The following is a 19,836-nucleotide window of genomic DNA, read 5'->3' on the forward strand; positions in this document are numbered from 1 at the left end:
TGCCATTTCAGCCATCTTTCTTCATAATACATTGTGCTGGTTTTGGTTGAAATAGAGTTAATTTTCTTCATAGTAGCAAAGAAGGGGTTATGTTCTGGATTTGTGCTGGACATGGTGTTGATAACACAGGGGTGTTTAAGCTGTTGCTGAGCAGTGCTTACACAGAGTCAAGGCCTTTTCTGCTCCTTGCCCCACCCCACCAGTGAGCAGGCTGGGGGTGCACAAGAAATTGGGAAGGGGCAAAGCTGGGGCAGTTGACCCCAACTGACCAAAGGGATATTCCACACCATCACTGCTGGGCGTGATGGAGCTCTGCTTTCCTGGAGATGGCTGAACACCTGCCTGCCTATGAGAAGTGGTGAACGAATTCCTTGTTCTGCTTTGCTTGTGTGTGCTGCTTTTGATTTACCTATTAAACTGTCTTTATCTCAACCCATGAGTTTTCTCACTTTTACCCTTCTAATTCTCTCCACCACTCCACCGGGAGGTGAGTGAGTGACTGGCTGCCTGGGGCTGAACTGCTGGCTGGGGTTAAACCATGACAGACCTAGCAGAGCAGAAAACATTACCTGAAAAAATACTCTGTTCAGTTAAGTTTTACTTCCAAAAATGCTGAAAAGCTCTTGGAAAGTTCTCTGTCAGTGACATTAGGAAAATATTTCTACCTATAATCACGGCAAACCAGCCACCCTTATCCCACAAAAACTCTTTAACTCGAAGAAAATTTAGAAGTAAGCAGGGCAAGGATGCACAAGACTTCATGGCATCCACACCTGTGCTGTTACAGATGACCACATCACTGTTACAAAATTAGAAAGCTCCAATTCAAAAGACAGTTATTATATTTTGAGTAACATTAATACATTTATTTAATTGCAATTTACTTTTCATTCATAAAAAGGACAAAGCACCGTCCTGCTCTACTCATTTGAAAAAAAAAAAGATAAAAAGTAACTAAAAAAACAGTTCAATATTCATCAGTATCAAATAATAGTAATATCAATTTTCCTGAAATATAAAGAAACAACAAATATGTCTATCTATATAAACTTTAATTAAGAACCTTGCGTTTTAAAGCAGATGATACATTATTAGTTTTTCTAGACAACAATTTGAAACTGAAGGTCCTGGTCAAATTTACACAGTTATGTGAAACAGAAAAATCTCCAACTATCTGATCAGTATGTGAGACCTACCTTATCTGTGCTGCAGATTTAAAAAAAGAAGTGGCTTTCCTTCCCAGGTTGTTTCCATGCAAAAACTGAACAGTTTTGCTTTTTACACCATGTATTAGAAAAGTAAAAGGCAATCATGCATTTGGCAAAAGATTTAGTTGTGGATGTAGATTATGTAAAAATGAGTCATACTGCAAAAGAACCAAACCAAATGAAACACATTAAACCACATATTTTTTTGTACAGAAGGCTTACAGCGTATTAGTTTCTTACGTATGAAGACAGCTCATTTCTCTTTCAAATAATTATACATTTTATGAAACTCAGTAGTGTTTGACACTTTGACATTCCTCTATAGGGAAGTTATCACTTTCGCCTATTTAAAAAATTTTCACCTTGTAACAAATAGTTAAAATTAAACTAAAACAGTATTATTGATATTTCTTAATGAAGACTCTACACTTTTACATGTAAATATATAGTACAAAATTATACAAATAAAAGAAAGAGGTGTAAATTATTAATAGACCTATTCTTGCTTCATGTAAATATTATTATTATGGACCTCTACAGTATCAGTTCTAAAAAGATAAAATCTATTTCTAAGTAGCTAGCAAGGTTGTGCTAATAAAATATGATTCAAAGCTTATAGTTCTTGAAGCATCAGACATTGCACTATTACTTGAGCCAGCTGATTCAATATCACTGTGTTTCTTCAACATTCACACTCAAACTAATTCCCAGCACACCATGGAAAATGAAAGGAATGTACATTTCTTTGACAACTTAAAAAAAAAACCCAAACAAACCAACAAAAAACCCAACACTGAAACACTCTAGACACAGTCAGAACAAAAACATTCTCTATCTCTAGTAGAGTTCCCATTTTGCAAAGGCCATAGTAAACATTTAGTTTTGACTAACAGTTGGGATCTGACTTTCATGTACTAACACACAGTTGGATCATTCAGTACGCTATCAAATAGGGAAACCGGTCTCAGAACTTTAAAACTCTTATTTACAACACTATGAACATCAGAATAATATCAAGTTCTTGAAAAAGCATATAATTCTCCCAAATGTACGCCTTCATTACAGGAAGGTAACATCTGGCATCTGCAGCATAAAAATGTAAATATAATAATTTTCTTTACTGTGCTACTCTGTTTTCGCCATTTATTGTATATCTTTTTTTTAAAATATTTTAAATCTTTCCACTTTAAAAAATAACATATGCTTCCTACCATTTCATGGTCCACTTGGCTGATCTTAACATGGACTCCATCTCCAAACTCCTGTTATATTGCTACCTTAATAATAATAATACTAGTAATAATACTAAATCAAAACCAACACATTACGCTGCTTCCCTGAAAGCTGACATCTGACTCCTCAAATTAGCAACAACAACCATAAAAGAATTTTTCAACATAATTGTTTTAAGGAAAGAATATGGTAAATCCCATATCAGTGAAGTACAGGTAAATTTCTTTAAGCCGAGCATGTTGTGCTTGAGTGTCTCTGAATACATTTAAAATAAAAAAAATCCTCATCACTGACTTTTATTTCAAATCCTTCAAATTCTATCCAATAGCCTCAAGAAATATAGCTCTAAAAAAATGAAATGTTTTTGCTTTGACTGTCTCTGTAAAAACCAGTAATCCCAATAAATGATGATGGGGCCATTCAAAAATATGCAGTACACAAAACATATAGGATAGTACAGACAGACGTAGTACTCTTACATTTATCACATACAATCAACATTTCAATCTCTATTATATTTCACAATTTGTTATTCAAGTTAAAGCACCTACGCATGGTGATTTTACTTTCACTGTACAGCCTATGTTATTGGGTTTTAACACTGTAACTTGCCCCATTGGACCGAATCATGCAACTGTCACAGATCAGCAGAAGTGTTTTATAAGGCATATTGGAACAAGTTAAAAATATTTCTCAGCCTTTCAAAAGTTGATTTGCTTCACGAAGGAGTTCCTGGATGCCTCAGTCCTCTTAAAGTTCATAGGAAATCGGTAGGGTAATTTATTTTAAAGTGTAATTTATTTGGCTTAGGATGGTGCCACAGGAATCAAAGAGTCGCGGTCCTCATCTTCAAAGGGAGTCCTTTGTGTTAGGCAGAGGACAAGGGAAATCCAGCTACATTCAGAACCCCGAGCAGGCGAGGATACCCAGCGTAGGCACCACCAGGACCAGGAGCAGAGTCGGGACTCCAGCAGCGGCACCTGCACATCGAACAGAGAACAACACCATGGCGTGGGTCTCACTTCAGTATTACTTGGGGTGGGGAGGAACAACGCAGGATGCCAGTAAGAATGCAGGCTACGGACACTGGAAAGCCAGCTGGTGCATCTCAGCACAGCCCCTACCTGTGCGGATCATCTGAAACGGACCAAGGAACTTGCCAAAGCAACAGCAGAGGACTCGCTCTTTTGTTCTGGGAGAGCTGTTTATGCAGCATGTTTATACAAGCAGCGAGGCCATTCAGAACACATCTGTGCATTTTGATCCGGCCGGTCCAACAAGCCAGGAGGTTATACCAGGAGGTAAAAGGTCAAAATAAATATTTAAACATGTGAAAACAAAATTAATGGAGTCTTTGAAATGTGACGAAGCAAAGAGACACCTTTGGAAATGTTAATGTTCGTACGATCAGCAATAATCTGAGAGATGTCAAAGAGCCTGCTCCGTCTGTTTACCTGACAGATTACAAAGTCCAGATGGCTGACTTCTAGCAGTGTGGCATTTACGTCTGCTGAAGTCATAAGGGTCATTCTTAACCAAATATTTTAAGGCAAAAAATATTGACAGCTTACAAACTTTACACGACTAGCTCTGGCAAACAGGCATCAGAACTGCTATTATGTTTAATGGCTTGTGCTGCCATGGTCCAGCTCACTGTTAAGAAGCATCAATATGAGAAGATAACCCAGCCAAACTGTGCCTGGCTGTCAGTCCTGGAGATGGGCCAAAGGAGCTGGGGAACGGGCTATTCTTTCATCCCAGAGAGGGCTCGTCTATGGATGGTAGTGTGTGGGTGGGCAGTGTGAGAGTTAGCTTACTGCTCGTCTTGCTGTTGAACTCAGGGTAAGAACAGAAGTGCTTGCAGCTGGTGGTGACAGTCCTGAGGAGCTGCTAGAACTGTCCCACTGGATGGTTCTCCCGGAAACGGTTTCTTAAATGCGGAAAAACCCTACTGGAAAGGTAACATGCAAACTATACAGCACAGATTTCAGCAGGCAGCCCTGTTTTACCTAACAGCAGGCATGGTACGACAAATTTCAAGTATTCTTTCACAGAATTTAAACTCCCAAAAGAGCATTCACATTTTCTCAGCAGACCTCTTGCAGAAGATGCAAATAAATATTTTTTTTCATGATCCTGGTTTCTTTGTTGCCCCACCAGGGAGAAAGTCCGTAACATCTGCCATGAAGCCAGAATTTTAGAGCTTTTCCCACAGAATTTATCTTCTATTTCAGCCATATTCCTCTTATTTTCCCCCTTCTATCTAGATCGATCACTCTACTCCTCCTGACTCTGGCCCTCATTCAAATCAAGTCTTTGTGCTGTTCCACTCTCTCCCTCTCCTCCAGACTAAACTCCACCCTTTTCCTCTTGCTCCTGACACCTCAAAACTCTTCTCTGCTCCCATTCCCACCCTTGCCCCTACTGCTGTATGAATGATTTCTGAAGCGAAGATTTCTTTGAAGATTTCTTTCTGACATCCAAGCACTTGGAAAACCAAGACAAGAGACCTACCAATCCTTCTTCATCAGTTCAATTCAGCTGTAAAAAGTACATTTCTGTGAATAGTACCTTTTTCCATAGGAAGCAGTATTATCCACCTCAGTGAGAGATAAAATTAAGGAAAATATTGGAGGATTGCTTTTGTAGGTATCTGTAAACAGAAGAATTTTATGCTTAAGATGAACATTGAATATATGTTCTAATATATTCTCATACATAACTGCCCATTTTGGCAACTGCGAAAGTACAGGGATATATTTATCTGTACTTTTTAGCGATTTATGAGTTACTCTTTTCTGTAGTCATTCTCCCTAAAGTGGTAGTTCTTAACGAATGAATAACAGCCACAGAGAAAAAAAATCTTATTTAAGAATATCCACAGAAAATGTATTCTGCCTTTTTCAGACCAAGATAATGTTGTTGGAAAGACACAACTAAACTCATATTTTGAATGCTTCTAATGAAGGAAAAAATGAAAACAAGTTTGCTGAGTGAAGCTGAATGATGAGAAAGTACAAGGAAATTTCTGTTTGCATGTAACTACTTTACAAAGAGAAAGGACTAATGAATCTTCCCTTGAGATGTGCTCACTGGCTCCAGAATTACTAGTGAGCTATTCACCCCATTAGAGTAGTTCCTTACAAGGTTTAGGCACTGTTGCAGAGACATGTATAACAGCATTCTGCAGTGAAGCAAATCCCACCCTTAGACAGCACATTAACAGAACATTAGGCAGATACACGCACATTAAACTGATAATCTCTTCTTCTTCCTTTTTAGATTACCGACCCACATGTCAGGAACCATACTTTACTGGAAACACCATTCACCAGTGCATGATAGCCAGTATGCTCCTGCAGCTCATGAATGGAAATGAATGTAAGTTTTGCCTGAGTGCAGGCAACAAGATTTAATTCAGTGCAGTAATGCAATTGTGATCTGTCAGTTTTAACAGTATTTAAAAACTGCAGAAATGCCAGATAAACGCTAAATGAATGTGCACAAATAAACATGTGGACGTAAATTAAAACAGAAAGATTATTAAGCTCCTTCTGAAGTCTGGCCAGGTAAGAGCTGGATGCATTCAGCACCTAAATTCATTCTCTCAGTGTTATAATGTGTGATCTCTCAACTAGCATCCTCTGTATCTGCTGTTCTTGCAACTGCAAACTACAGTCATCAAAGTCAAGGCCAAAATCAAATCAGTATCACATAATCCAACTACCACTCTAACATACCATGTGTGGTTTCCATATCAAGAGACATCATTTCCTTCAAACAAACAATGAAACACACACTTTAAATTTGTTGTGGTGTTTTTTTTTCCCAACAGCCCCAAGAAAAAGTTGTGAATGAAGATCCTAGATTTTACTGACATCTTGGACAGTATGCACTAGCCTTTCAATTATACTCAAAAGAAATTAAATCAATTTAATGCCTAAATGAATCAAACATTAAGTCTGTTCACTTTGATGTATTTCCCAAGCCTTTGTAACAATTTGTTATTAAAAATACGTCATTATTTTCTTTAAATGCTACTTATCTTTAAGATATGACATTTTTGGCCTTTTTCCCAACATCACTACCTTCTTACACCAGATTGTAAAAAAAAAAATCTAGAGGCCTGTTTAGGAATCTTACTTTCATCACATCTGTGAACCAGGAAATTAGTTACTGGTCATCTGCAAAATTGTCCTATGTGAATAACTTCTCTTTCTCAGTGGGAAAGTGTTTGGTGTGCCGACACAGACAAACTATGGCTATTCCTTGGCTAATCATGAGCCGATTCTGTTGTGGCGAAACGCTTTCTCTGCTTTCGTTGTCAGGAAAGGTTGCTCAAGGATTAATTTGTATTAAATGACATCAGTTTTCTTAGTTTACTGAACATCCAGAGAGATGTCTACACAACTGTTGTAGTTTGAGGAGTATGTTTTTAAAGTGAGAATCTCAGCCATCCCCTTACTAGGGTTTATTTTACACCGTGGAGTTGCCCTGGATACCGTGTGCAGGACTGGATTAGGGGTAGTGCAAAGTAAAACCTGACATGAGCACGCAGCATGGAGCCAGATCCTCAATGCTTTTGCTTCTCTTGCTAAATCCACTCTTTTCGTGCTGCACAAATTGTCCAGGTAGATGCAGACTGGCTATCTGAATGATGCAACACATTTTTCATGATATAAGTAATCATACATTCCGTGAGATTAAGGGAAAGAGATTTTTTTTTTTTTTTACCAGGTCTGGTATTTTATATGATTCATAACAGATTTGAGTTTGCAACATAAATTTTGTAACTTTTTATGAAATGAGTCTGACTTTGTGTCTGTTTTGTAAAAGAATTTATTTTTTCTGAAAGAATGGTCAAACTCCTACCCATTGTTGCCTGATCTAGTCAAGAGATGGTGTCCCTGGTGACAGGGAGGCTGGATTAAAATGATCTCTAAGGTCCCTTCCAGCCTAGGCCATTCTATGATTCTATGATTTTCCTGTAACTAATGTTCTCCTTTTGGTTCAGGATCCAAGGTCAGATCTTCTATTCAGGCTGTCTGGTTTTATATCTCTCCTTTCTACTTTAAGAAAGGTAAACTCAAAGCTTTCTCACATTCTGTTTCTCCTTGCTTCTAACTAAGTCTTCCCACTTCTATGGGAAAAAAATAGGCCACCCAGAAAAAAAACACGGATTTTTTCCTGCTCTATTTGTTACTTACTTTGGCATCTAGGCTTCATTAATATGTGTTTTCTGAGTGTTTTTGTGTTTACCTAGGTAGAACCGAAAAGCAGGAAGGGAAGAAATGCAATTTCCTCAGTTTGAACTAAATTGCGTAAAAGAAATGGGTGGGTTTGTAGTTCTGTCAACTGGCGTCTGAAATGAAATTCCACTTGTCCCAGCTGGAAATACTGTTCTCATGAATGACTACTGCAAAAGAAATAGGTGGTATCAGTTGACATGATTTAAATTCTGCTATCCCTATTCATGGTAAATGGAAAATAACTGAACTAATTAGACTATGCTTATCCTGCATCACTGGCATCATTGCTAAGCCACGGGTCCAACTTTCCCTTGTCTAGGAATACCTTTGTTTGGGCACGAGGAAATTTTCCTCTTGCCTGTGCCATAAACCTTTCAAGAAAGGTGCTATGGAGTAATTCACAACCCTGGGAATTACTGTTTTTGCAGCACAGGAGTTGTACAGGATGGAAATAACACTGTGCATCTGCCCATACTTTGTGCCGTGTGAAGGTTTGCTCTGCATCTGTGGAATAGCTTTAAAATTATTATAAGGAATAAAGAGAGAACATTAAAAACATATCTGAAGTGCTTCTGATGGTCTAGGTGGTTTGTCCACCCCATGGTGTTAAGTCTGTCATCTCCCACTTGAAAATCCACATGCCAAAGCCAAGTAAACACTGCACTTTGTTCTGGCAATGGCACTTGACGTGTTGGCAGCGTTGGCAGACAGCAGCAGGGGCTTCTCTTCCATTGACTCTGGCCCTGCTACAGACCTGGGCTGCCAAAATGAAAAGATGCCTTGGAATCTGAGAAAAATGAGATAATTTTCATTGAGTGGGCTATTACTTAACTGTCAACAAATGTAGATTAATTCTCAGATACCTCTTCCCCTGCACATACATTAATGTTCACTATAGATTCTTTTGCATGGAGAGTCGGAGAGTTAAGCAGAAGACCACAAGTAATATTTGTAAAATGTATTCCTTTAAAGCAGTATACTCAACAGATAATAGCAAGAACAACCGTGGAGGTTGCCCTGTGACCCAAGCAACAGTTGTAATTGTACTTCACACAAATTTTGTGAGTTTCAGGATCACTTATATGACGTACAGGCTTGCCATACCTCTCAGCATCTTCCCTATCCCTCCAGTTGTGAGTGGTCACTCCAGACAAACTGGCTCCCCCAAGGAGTACTGCCAGGCCAAGCGAGGCTGAATCATGAGCTCAGCTAGGATGATGTGTTCTCTGCTGGAAACTGCCTGCTGAAGCAGCAGGAGGAGCTTGGAGCGAGTCTGAGCACAGCTCGTCCCTATAGAAAAGCTTATCTGTGTTTACACTGCCTGGCATGGCAAAACACTTGGCTGTGAATGTTCCCACCTAAATGTATTCAGCATGGCCTCAGAAATCATGGCTGAAAGTCACTCAGAGGAATTTGATCATCCTCCAAGAAAGTAATTGACTCTTCATCAAGAAGGCCTAATTTTTCAAGGAAATAATGGGAGGCCAGAAGAGAAAGTTTCACTGTAACTCTGGAAAGAAGGAAGAGGGCAGACGTTCGCCAACAGGCGTGTCTGGGGATTTATGAGTGAGGACTCTACTTGGCCTCAGAAATCATGGCTGAAAGTCACTCAGAGGAATTTGATCATCCTCCAAGAAAGTAATTGACTCTTCATCAAGAAGGCCTAATTTTTCAAGGAAATAATGGGAGGCCAGAAGAGAAAGTTTCACTGTAACTCTGGAAAGAAGGAAGAGGGCAGACCTTTCGCCAACAGGCGTATCTGGTGATTTATGAGTGAGGACTCTACTTGTTCTTGCTCAAGAAAATAGGGATTTGTGACTGTTTTTAACAAACAAATTCACCCCTAGAATACAAAAGATGTGCCACTCCTTTCACTTGAAACAGTCCACATATAAACAACCACGTGGTACAATGGGCAAATAGTAGAAACTCTTCAGGTGAAAAATGCTGATGAATTAATGTGAAAAATACTACTGTTCTGGATTTCCTATGTACTTGGGAACGTATAAATACTCAAGTGAGCACATATAAATACTCAAGTGTACATTAAAAGCCTGTTTAAAAAATCTTCACCTTTCAGCCAGGAAGCTTGGCTGAAACATCAGAAGATGAAGGAGGATGTCCTCAGCTTCTACAAGAGTAGAAGTGCCCAGTCCCGACAGGCTGGATGACAGATGGCAGGGAAAGGCCACCATGCCTCCACAGCACGTGACAAGACTTGCACAGCCCATTCAGTGCAATGCAGGGCTCACACTTGTGAAACTGGCCACATGCTGTACAGTCTTCATGTACGGGTACGTCCTGTCACTGTGCAGCCCTTGAGAAAGAGCGAGGTAAAGCAAAAGACTGGCAAGTGCTGCCAAAACGCAGCCTCCCTCCCTCTGCTCCCCGAGTGCAGCAGCACAGCAAGCAAGGAACAACGGGAGCAGGAATCACCCAGGGCAGGGAAGCAACACAGCGAATACGTGGCCGATACAACTACTGGACTGAGAAGCAGCAAAGAAAATGAGTTAGTTCAACAGGCTGGCTCAGCTTAAATTTGGCCTCGTTGTGCAGCAAGGCAAAAAAAAATCTTAAATCGGGCATGAAAGTTACTGCAGAAGGGAAGAAAGCAAACATCTGGCCTACCGCGTGCCTCCCCAGAGCAAAATAATGTAATTTTTACTCATAAGTATATACTTTGAAGAATTAGGTAGTTAAACTGGAAAGGTCAATACAATTTTACACGGTAGCTGGGTAGCAGGATCTATGGCAAAGAAGACAGAGTAATAGGTTGGATAAAGCATCTTAGAGGGCTGCACAGGTTGTATAAAAGAGAGAAAAGGTACAGTGGTTAATACAGAACCTTTACTGGGAATGCTCCCATTTGCCCAGTTCCAAACAAATGTAAAATAAAAGGAGAAACAGATGACGGCAGAAACTAGCCAGAACACACACAAAAAACCCAGGAACAAACGGTTAGTGTAGAAATTGTTCCTAGTTTGATACATTTATTGGCAAGTCCATATGGCCAAGTAATTTTTGGATTGTGAGGATTTTCTAGGTACATCCAGTAGAGGCTGTGATAAGTATCACATTCCCCTCCAGCTGTGCACATGATTTTGCATTTTAGTGTCCGGACAGAAAACGACTTAACAGCCATTGTAACTGAGTGCAAACACTTTCTCTGAAGCCAGATAAAGATTTCTACCTCCATACTAGATACTTGTTTTAAGGAGAGGCAAAATCTTCTCATGTAGAAATAAACGAGGGAAACATTTTTTACAGATAATATCTAAATGAGCCAGCAGTGTCTAAATCCTGCTTTAAACAGCTGATCAACTTTTCAGATGTGTGACTTATGCTGCCACTTTAAATTCAACATTTCACTTATTTCTGCTCAGCATTATTAGAAAATAATGCTGTTAGAAACTTTAAGCACAGAAAAGACTGTTATGTCTTTTAATGTATATCCTATGTCATCTATATATTGCCTCACATATAACGCAGTTCAAGTAGCCTATTACCTACTTTCTCCTGTACTGAGCCCAGGAAGAAGGATTTTTCTAACACACACCTTCTAAAATGACTTGCAGCCTTGATTTAGAAACACCAGGAGTTGAAAAGCAAAAAATCAAGCAGATTTTCATGCTTCCGGAGGAGAAATTTTCAATTTGATCTTCTGGTAGAATTTCTCTCCTGATAAAGTTCTTCAGCAAGTCTATAGCTGAAGCCACAAGCACCAAATCTGGTACTTCAAAACCTTCACATGAACTTACATGAAGGATCCTTCTGGAATTTCCTAGTCTGACAGAGTAGTATTCCTCCTCTTTCCACTGGCTTAATATAATTGTGTTGAACAGGCACAGAAGACAAACAAGGCAGCACTCTTCCAGTGCCTACTTCTAAGAACATCTCTTGCTTCTTCTGTGCACTAATCTTTAAACGCAAGAACATTTTGACATTGAAGTCCCTCAAGTATTCTGCAAAGGACAAAGACCATTTCAGTATGTAATAAGATACACTCTTTAATATATCTAAATCTATCTACATATATAAAGATGGCAAACATACAAGTATTTGGTATAGTTACTGGCACTTAAAAGCTAAGTTCATGTTATCAAATACATGGTTTCATTTATTCTTTATACTCATAGCAACAAATAAATCTGTTTATACGTGAGTACAAACCTCCCATATAATCCCATTACAAACTGTACTTCTAAAGAAACATTTATTGTTTAATGTAATGTCAGTAGATCTGAAGTTTGGAACTTTTACAGCTCACAGGAGCATACAATACCTGGTTGAACCTCTGGGGCTGTCTAGTCTGACCTCCCACTCACATCAGGACTGTCGCCAACACTGGATGCTGTCAGATGCAGATTTCCCAAGCTGAGTCACAGAAATCACCAAAGATGAAAACTGCACAACCTCTCTGGCAACCTGCTCCAGTGCTGTACTACCTTCTGGGTGAAGTTTTTCCTGATGTCTAGACTGAATCTCCAGAACTGCAATTTCTGGCCACTGCCCTTTATTATATCATCACCATTACCAGGACTTTGGAGTCATCATCTTTGTAACTGCCCTTTAAACAGTTATGTGCTTCTGTTAGGTCATCCCCGTCCACCACACTAAATCTTGATGTTTATGAAAGGAACTAGACACTGTGATACTTCCTTAATACTAAACTAAAGAGCTGTGCACCGTCCTTACTACTACAGAGTGTTTCTGAATTCCCTTGGACTTTGCTACTGGAATAACTGGAAAACTCTCACTGCTGCCTTTGTCAGAGAATCAGGGTTTGTCCTCTTAAGAGAGAGGTTTCATCAAAAGGTGTGTTACAGCAGACAGCTAAGCTTGGTCTTCTGAATCACTCTCCTCACTAAGAAGAAAAGGAGACTGGCTAGTTAAGTGCACAGAACTGAGGCGTGTTAGTATGCTACCAGTCCAAGGCACTCATAAAAAGTAAGATAAATTGCTAACTGCTGAACTGAAAAATACCACAAGGATTTGAATAAGGCAGTTCCACATTTTGCTACTGAAAATTAAAACATGCAAAAATGGCCATGACTAGAAAGGATTCCTGTCTTCATTCCTTCACCCCGTGATCCTGTCTGCAATCCCATCTAGATTATTAAGGCGAAAAAAATTAATGAGATGAGACTTCCAAAGATTACTTTAAATCACTCTAAAAATACTTGGCTGGCTTTGATTTCTCAAAGCAATTAAAAATACTGTATAAATGTAGTTCAGTAGTTAAATGGCCTACTAAGAGGCGAAAGTAGAATATGCATTTGTATTAAATGAAATCATTATGCATCAAAGGGATTACATTATTAAAGCAAAATACTAACCTTGGCATTCTTTCTATGGGCTCTGTGACTTTTTTCTGTGATATTCTTTTTTTTTGCTACGTTGCTACATTTAAAAGTAAGAGGGCTAAATAACAATCTTTTGGATGTTTTCCATCATCTTCTAATGGTAAAGTACAATGAATATAAAATACCAAGCATTTTGTTTCATAAAAGGGGAGGAGTATAGTGTTCCTGTGTTGTTACAATAAAACTCAAAGTACCTATATGATATATCTCAACGACTGGCTAAATTAACACAGAGTATAGTTCAGCCAAACTGAATCTGAATGTCAGACCTTTAATTCTTTAATGAATTGATGGTCCTACCGAAAGAGTAGCAATCAAAAGCTTGCTGAATTTTTAAAAAAGGTATTCCTGACTGCACAGTGAACCAAATTTTATTTTTCTTCTTCTCCTCAAAGATTTTAAAGGTCAGTCATTGTTTGGTGAGTAACATCCAAACTGCTGAAAATAGTAAAGAAAGTATTTAAGGGTTTAGAAGGAAGAATCACAAAATCACAGAATTGCCAAGATTGGAAAAGACCTTTAAGACCATTGAGTCCAACCTTTAACCTAATATGGACAAGTCCTTGACTAAACCCTATCCCTAAGCACTGTGTCTACATGACTTTTAAATACCTCCAGGGACAGGGACTCCACCACTGCCCTGGGCAACCTGTTCCAATGCCTGATAATCCATTTAGTAAGGAAATTCTTCCTAATATCTAATTTAAACCTCCCTTGGCACAACTTGAGGCCATTCCCTCTCCTTTGCCCATCAATTAAATACTACTCAGGCACTTCATAGTACACTTTCCTGAAGCTGGGAGTATATGGTCAGCTTTAGTGAGACTGACCAAAGGCCCATCTAGCTCGGGACACTAACCCCATCAGTGGTCTGTGGTGTAGTGAAAAGAAAAAAAAGTCATGGCATGCAGAATACCACCTTCCTCTTATGTTCTTTCATAGCTCCTTAGCAACTTCGTAGCTCCTGTTCAGTAGCTCCTGAGGCAATGGCTGAATACAGGACAGAGTGTTAAATAAGGGCTGATAGACCAAGTTGCTATTTGTAACTCTGGCCTGCACATCTTGTTACAGGCGTTCCATAACTTAATTTTGTGCCATGCAAAAAGAATATTACTTTGACAGTTTTTAATTTGCTCTCTGCTAATTTTACCAAGTGTCGTCATTCTCATAATATGAAGTGAATAATCTTTTCCTATTTATCTCTCCCTACTGTTCACAAGTACCTTACAAGCCATCCTTACTCTAGCTGAAGACTCCTTGCCTTTCTCACACGCCTCACCCAGAATTCACCCCGCAGCTGTGTTCACCTCACTGATTTTCTCTATTCTTTTACAGCAACTTTCTTCAGTATCTTTACTTTCTGAGATCCCAGAAGAATATGTTTTCCATGGCAGCCACACCTTCGTATAGCATTCAGGATAGTCAGCAATATCTCCAACATGCAACGAGTTAAAACACGTCATAAGGTGTATGAAGTTGCCACGGATTTATTTTTTGCTCATGCTGAAAGGCAGTGCAGAGTTCTCATGCCTTCAGGTGACCGTACAACAGCCATCAGAGGGGATTCTACAGGCAGCTCCCCAGCTCATACAGACACGCGCGAGGCGACTCGGACTGAAGATGAATGCAGGAGGAGGTTACACGGTTCTTTTCAAGACAGTGGCCGCTTTTTATCTTTTCTGATGTATAGCTGCTATGGATTCTTGTCTTGTCAGGAGCACATTATCACACAAAACCTGCTCCTAAACTTCTGCTGTGTTCTAAATCCATGTAAACACACATCCAATTTCTAGCTATAAAGCCTTTCAATGCCACAGCCCAGCTTAGTTATGAGCCTTATCTCTAAAAATGAAATTTTGTTGTATTCACACTGTGTGTAACCAGGCTTTCTCATCTAAATAAACGTACATGACAAAAACTGGGATTATCATAGGATAATGTAGGCTAAGAAAATGTAACTAGATATAAAAATGCTTCTCCAGTCTGTCCTGCTGTGGAGTTTGAACGAAAAAGAGAAGAAACTGAAATTAAGGAGAATATGGCTTTTCAAGAAAATGCTTGTTCTAGCAATGAATACATTGTAATGCATTGGATTCTCAAATCTCAGTTGTCAAAGTAAGGCTTGGAAGGAGGCAATACCAACAAATTAGAACTGTGATGATGAAGGAAAATCAAGAGAAATATCAGAGAAGCAAATATGTTGGTTTGGCAGATTTATGTATCAGGTTACAGGGCATTCTGAGTATTTTCTACTTAATTTTCAAGCCACAAGACAACAGCAAATGCAATGTGAAAATTAATGTTCTTTTAGAGCACAATCCTCCTGGAAATGTATTTTTAACTTAGTAGGAACTTTCTTCTACATTCTTGTCACAGATGAATAATAAGTTCCAAGATCAGTAACAGAGGACTGTCATGTGAATTGGAAGATGCTGTTTTCAACAGCATTCCTTATGACTTTTACCTGTGCTCTCCTCTTTTCTTATTACTACAGCCATCTTCGTAACAGACGGACATTCTCAAATAATCAAAAGATTTTGATTATACCACATGAAAAGTGAATGATCACCTGATTTACTTCATAATTACATGTCCAATAAATATTAATGCCCCTTCAAATAATACTAATAAAAAGAAACTAAAATAATTAAAATGTTTGTATGAGTCACTATGTGCACAAATTTTGCATTTTCCTTTGAAAAACTGTGCTTCAAAGTAAATACTTTTTCAGGATCCTAAAACAAGCCTCTGGCAAATGGAATTCACATGCATATATATATGTGTGTGCAGTGAACACAGACAAGCTTTAACTTTGTTCTCTTGCTATAATCATGCACAATACACAAATTATTCTTTGTCCATGACACTGCTTAAACTGAGACATTAACCTGATTTAATACCTGAAGGTGAAGGTGCATGGTATCTTCCTTTTTTCCCAATATTTTCCCAAATCAGAAGTTATTCTCCCCTTTCCCTCACCCCATATGAAATTTTAAAATTTGACAGCTTGATTCTATTTTTTCTTATTCTGGCACAAAATAATTGCACTGAGGCCAGTGTAGTTACACAAGTGAAGCGAGAAAAGAAACAAGCAGCATATGGTTTTAGTTCCTACTGATTGCAAGATTGATTTGATTACATTAATATTAGCATTACAACAAAGCACTGCAATCCTAAAAGCATGCAAGAGACAAAAAAAAATAAATCTCAGCCTTTAATACATTTCAAAGAAAACAGATAAGCCTATTATTAGCCATTGAAACTGACTCCTTTGGTTAAACAAGTAGTTCCAACCTTCAGCTGGTTGTGGTATCTCAGGAATGAATTTCAGATTGTGTTGATCATGAATTTACTATAAAGGGCTTGAAAAATATTTCCAAACCCTTAATTGTAAAACAGGCACTGGCCAATAAAGTACAGTAGTTCATGACTGTATTTTATACTGATTACAGCTGTATGCTGAAATGCTGCTCAGCACACATACAGTGAGTGATTTCATGATCAGCACTTAAATTTCAAGATGTTGACTAAAAAGAAATGCATGTGAGAGGGCCATGTTTGGTAAACTTCCTTTAGATCACGTTCAATTAAAACAGTGTATCCTGTAGGAAGATGACTGGTTTTATGAGATCAAAGTTGCGTCAGGATGTTTGCCTCTTTTTTCAGCATGTGACCAGGCTTTCTGTGAGGCAGAGGACAACATAAAGTTTCTCCCTTAGACAAAGGGTTGAGCTAAAAATAACATATATTTCTAGTTTCTCTTACATTTGACTTTCAAACATAATTTTGTTAGTTAAAATGTGCTGTATTTTTAATATTTACCCTAGGCCAGTTTGGGTTCCTGAACTAGATGTTCTTGTACTTAAACATAATTCAGACCTAATTCAGCAAATCCTATGAACTGCTCAGAGTACATCTACAACAGGCTGACAACACGGTACCCTAGCACAGCAACAGCAGCTACACAGATCAAGGCAATGGGTTTTGGTTTGCAAAAGGCTGCAACTCATTCACCTGAAATATAGGCCAAAAGGTTTCTTCCGGTGTCCTATCCGGCCTCCTGTTGCTGATCTAGATCTCAGGGCCCCTGTAGATCACATCATGCCTGCCACAGTTGTGTAAACTTCCCTGGTAATCTGGATCATCTCAAACACTGCAGGCTTTGTTCAAGGTTTTGAATTACACTCTAGATGACAACTGATTATTATGGGCGCTTAGACACCTAACTCAGATCTATCATGTAGATTATTTTGGATTTGATACCCAGAGAACAGCAGGAAAACACCAATCTGGAAGACACATACAGGTTTTGTAGACATTCCTCTCTCTTTGGTGCAGCTTTCCAATTTGCTTAAGATCTGGTCATTCCTGGTTAGCACCCAGGCTATTCTGAATGCCTGTCCTAGTTGCTTAATTCTCCCCATTCACTTCTGCAGGAAATCAATTTGGTTTGCAAACTCTGGAATCAGATGCTTAAAGGTCAAGCAGTTCAATGGTCCTCGCTGCATTTGATAAGAGGCCTTAACTTTTGTTTTAATTATTTTTCACATCTGTTTCGGCCAGTCAACCACCAGAACACATATTATACAAAACTAGATGTTCTCTTTGCAAATATCCAAGAAAAATCATCATTACTTAAAGGCTTCTCAGCATTCTATCACCCTTTTTTTGACAACTATTTTAAACCCTGTCGTACCACTGGAAAATTTTCTTAAGTCTAAAAATCAGCAGACAGAATTTGCCATGTGTAGGTGCTAAAATTGAGCTTCTTTGGCAAAAAAAGCAGAAATAACCTGAAATTCTTGAAATATCTGTATACTGTGTACTCCAAGGAAATTATGCTGCCTTTTGCCTCCTTTTCAATCTCTTTTCTTAAATTGAGTCCAGGGAATGCTGCTTGAGGCACACTCACTCTGTCTAGCTGGCATTTGGTAGAAATTGTGGCTGAAACCTTGTCTGTAGTGTGGAAGGCAAAGCAATGCAAAGCTACACATTAGCTTTTGCAGGGTGCTAATTCTCCTAGAGGTGAAGGATGGTCATTGGATTTCTAGTGTAATTCCACAGTGAACAGTAGTAGAACAAACACAATCCAGTAATTTTCATCAAAACCAGAAGTAAACACCTAAGGAACTGCGTACAGGAATCAAAATTGCAAAATAGCAGACAGTGATGACAACAACACATTCACACAGAAATCGAGACAGGATGGGAACTTCAGCCATTCAAACCAACTGTGCTTTGCAATAGCCATATGCAAAATTACACACCAAGGGAAAAAGAGACATGCAGGATGGAATATTCTGGAAAACAAGGATTCCAGGAAGGATTTAGAGCTGGTGTTGGACAAACAAGATGAACATTTTATAGCCCAGTGTGAGGAAATAAATGGCCAATTAAAGGCTAATTCTGGGAGTAATAAGTTTAGGGAGGCAATACAATCTCCACAGACAGCTGAGTTTAAACAGTGTATATAGTTGAAGCGTCTACAGTCCTAAAGCAATTCTCAGAAGTTACAGAGGTGAAAAGAAGAGCTGTTGAAATCATTTAAGACCTGAAAAAATGTTGTCATGGAGAAATTCAAGTTGCTCAGTCTGTTTAGCATTTGATCAGTCACTTGACTGATATATATATACATTTCTTAATGTGGAGAAGATGTCGGCACAGAAAGACTCTTTAGACAAAAGCTATAAAGCAAAACAATGGCCAGACCCCAAACTCAGATATAGATAAAAAATAGGCAAAAAAAATGTCAGCAGTACAGGTGACTAATCATGAGAACAAAGTATCTGGCAAATGGATTCTCCACCTCCAGATTCCACTTGATCAAGAGTGGAATAGATGTGTCACACACACACAAAAAAAAGTGATATATATGAATTCATACTAGGTGATAGAAACTGTACACGTTATTGAAAACCAGCATATTGGAGGTCCACTCCTTTAGGAAAGGGAAGCTTCTCTCACAGTACACAGATAATACAGCGTAGGCAGTAACAGTTGCACTGACTGTGTGAGAAGAATACAGTTGTTTAATCCTTACTATTCCCCAAGTACATTCTTTAATTATAAAGAAAAGAATACAATGCAAGTGTGTAAATCACAATGTTGCAAAGACACTATACAAGTTCTTGATGCTTATTGATTATGTTCTACTTCATACACTGTGTGCTAAAGCACTACTTAAATTACAAAACCAACAGGAAAGAGATGTGCAGTTCATGCTTGAGTGCATATTGAGAGTCAACACTGAGCACAAGTTCAATCAGTCTGAGCCATGCTTCCTTTCCCTCCTTACCAATCACCCAGACCACTCAAAAGCTGAGCATGGTGCATCTCTCACTGATTATTTATCTCGTTGTGTCACAGCTCTCCTCTTCCCTGAAAAATGAAACTTCTCTAGCAATTGGTCTGTGGATCACCGTGGACCACTCACTTTTCTTAGTTACTTTCCCCTTAGTGGTAGATGGCAAAGGCATGAGATACAGAGGCAACAGGAACTATAGGTTACTGCTGATGTCTTGAGCCTGAGGCAGGTGCACTATGCACTTATGCTTGTAGGACATGAGAAGTGGCAGCTTAATGGGGGACACCAGTAGAAACAGTCTGATATTTGGAAGATTGGCAGTGCTTCCAGGATTTAGCTGGATGCTGCTGAAGCGTCCTGTGTGCAGTGTAAGTCTTCAGAAATATTTTAAGATAAACTCTAATTCTCAGTGAAGTCACTGCTGAAGAGCTACCTCTCAAATTTCGGATGAGAACGGTGTGCCCACTTCTGGATAGTGT

General features: G+C 38.8%; 1 protein-coding gene across 1 annotated transcript in view; it reads right to left on the bottom strand.

Annotated features, from left to right (window-relative positions):
- Window positions 1–839: 839 nt before the first annotated feature.
- LOC104271652 (contactin-1-like) overlaps window positions 840–19,836 on the bottom strand; it is a gene marked incomplete at its 5' end in the record, with an annotated part of 46,149 nt that continues 27,152 nt past the window's right edge. Inside the window, 3 exon segments of the mRNA XM_009866381.1 lie at window positions 840–3,267; window positions 3,269–3,371; window positions 3,373–3,421. Of these exon segments, the coding sequence (XP_009864683.1) occupies window positions 3,199–3,267; window positions 3,269–3,371; window positions 3,373–3,421 (221 nt within the window).

This window comes from Apaloderma vittatum, unplaced genomic scaffold (genome assembly GCF_000703405.1).
Source record: "Apaloderma vittatum isolate BGI_N311 unplaced genomic scaffold, ASM70340v1 scaffold30843, whole genome shotgun sequence".
Taxonomy (NCBI): Eukaryota; Metazoa; Chordata; class Aves; order Trogoniformes; family Trogonidae; genus Apaloderma; species Apaloderma vittatum.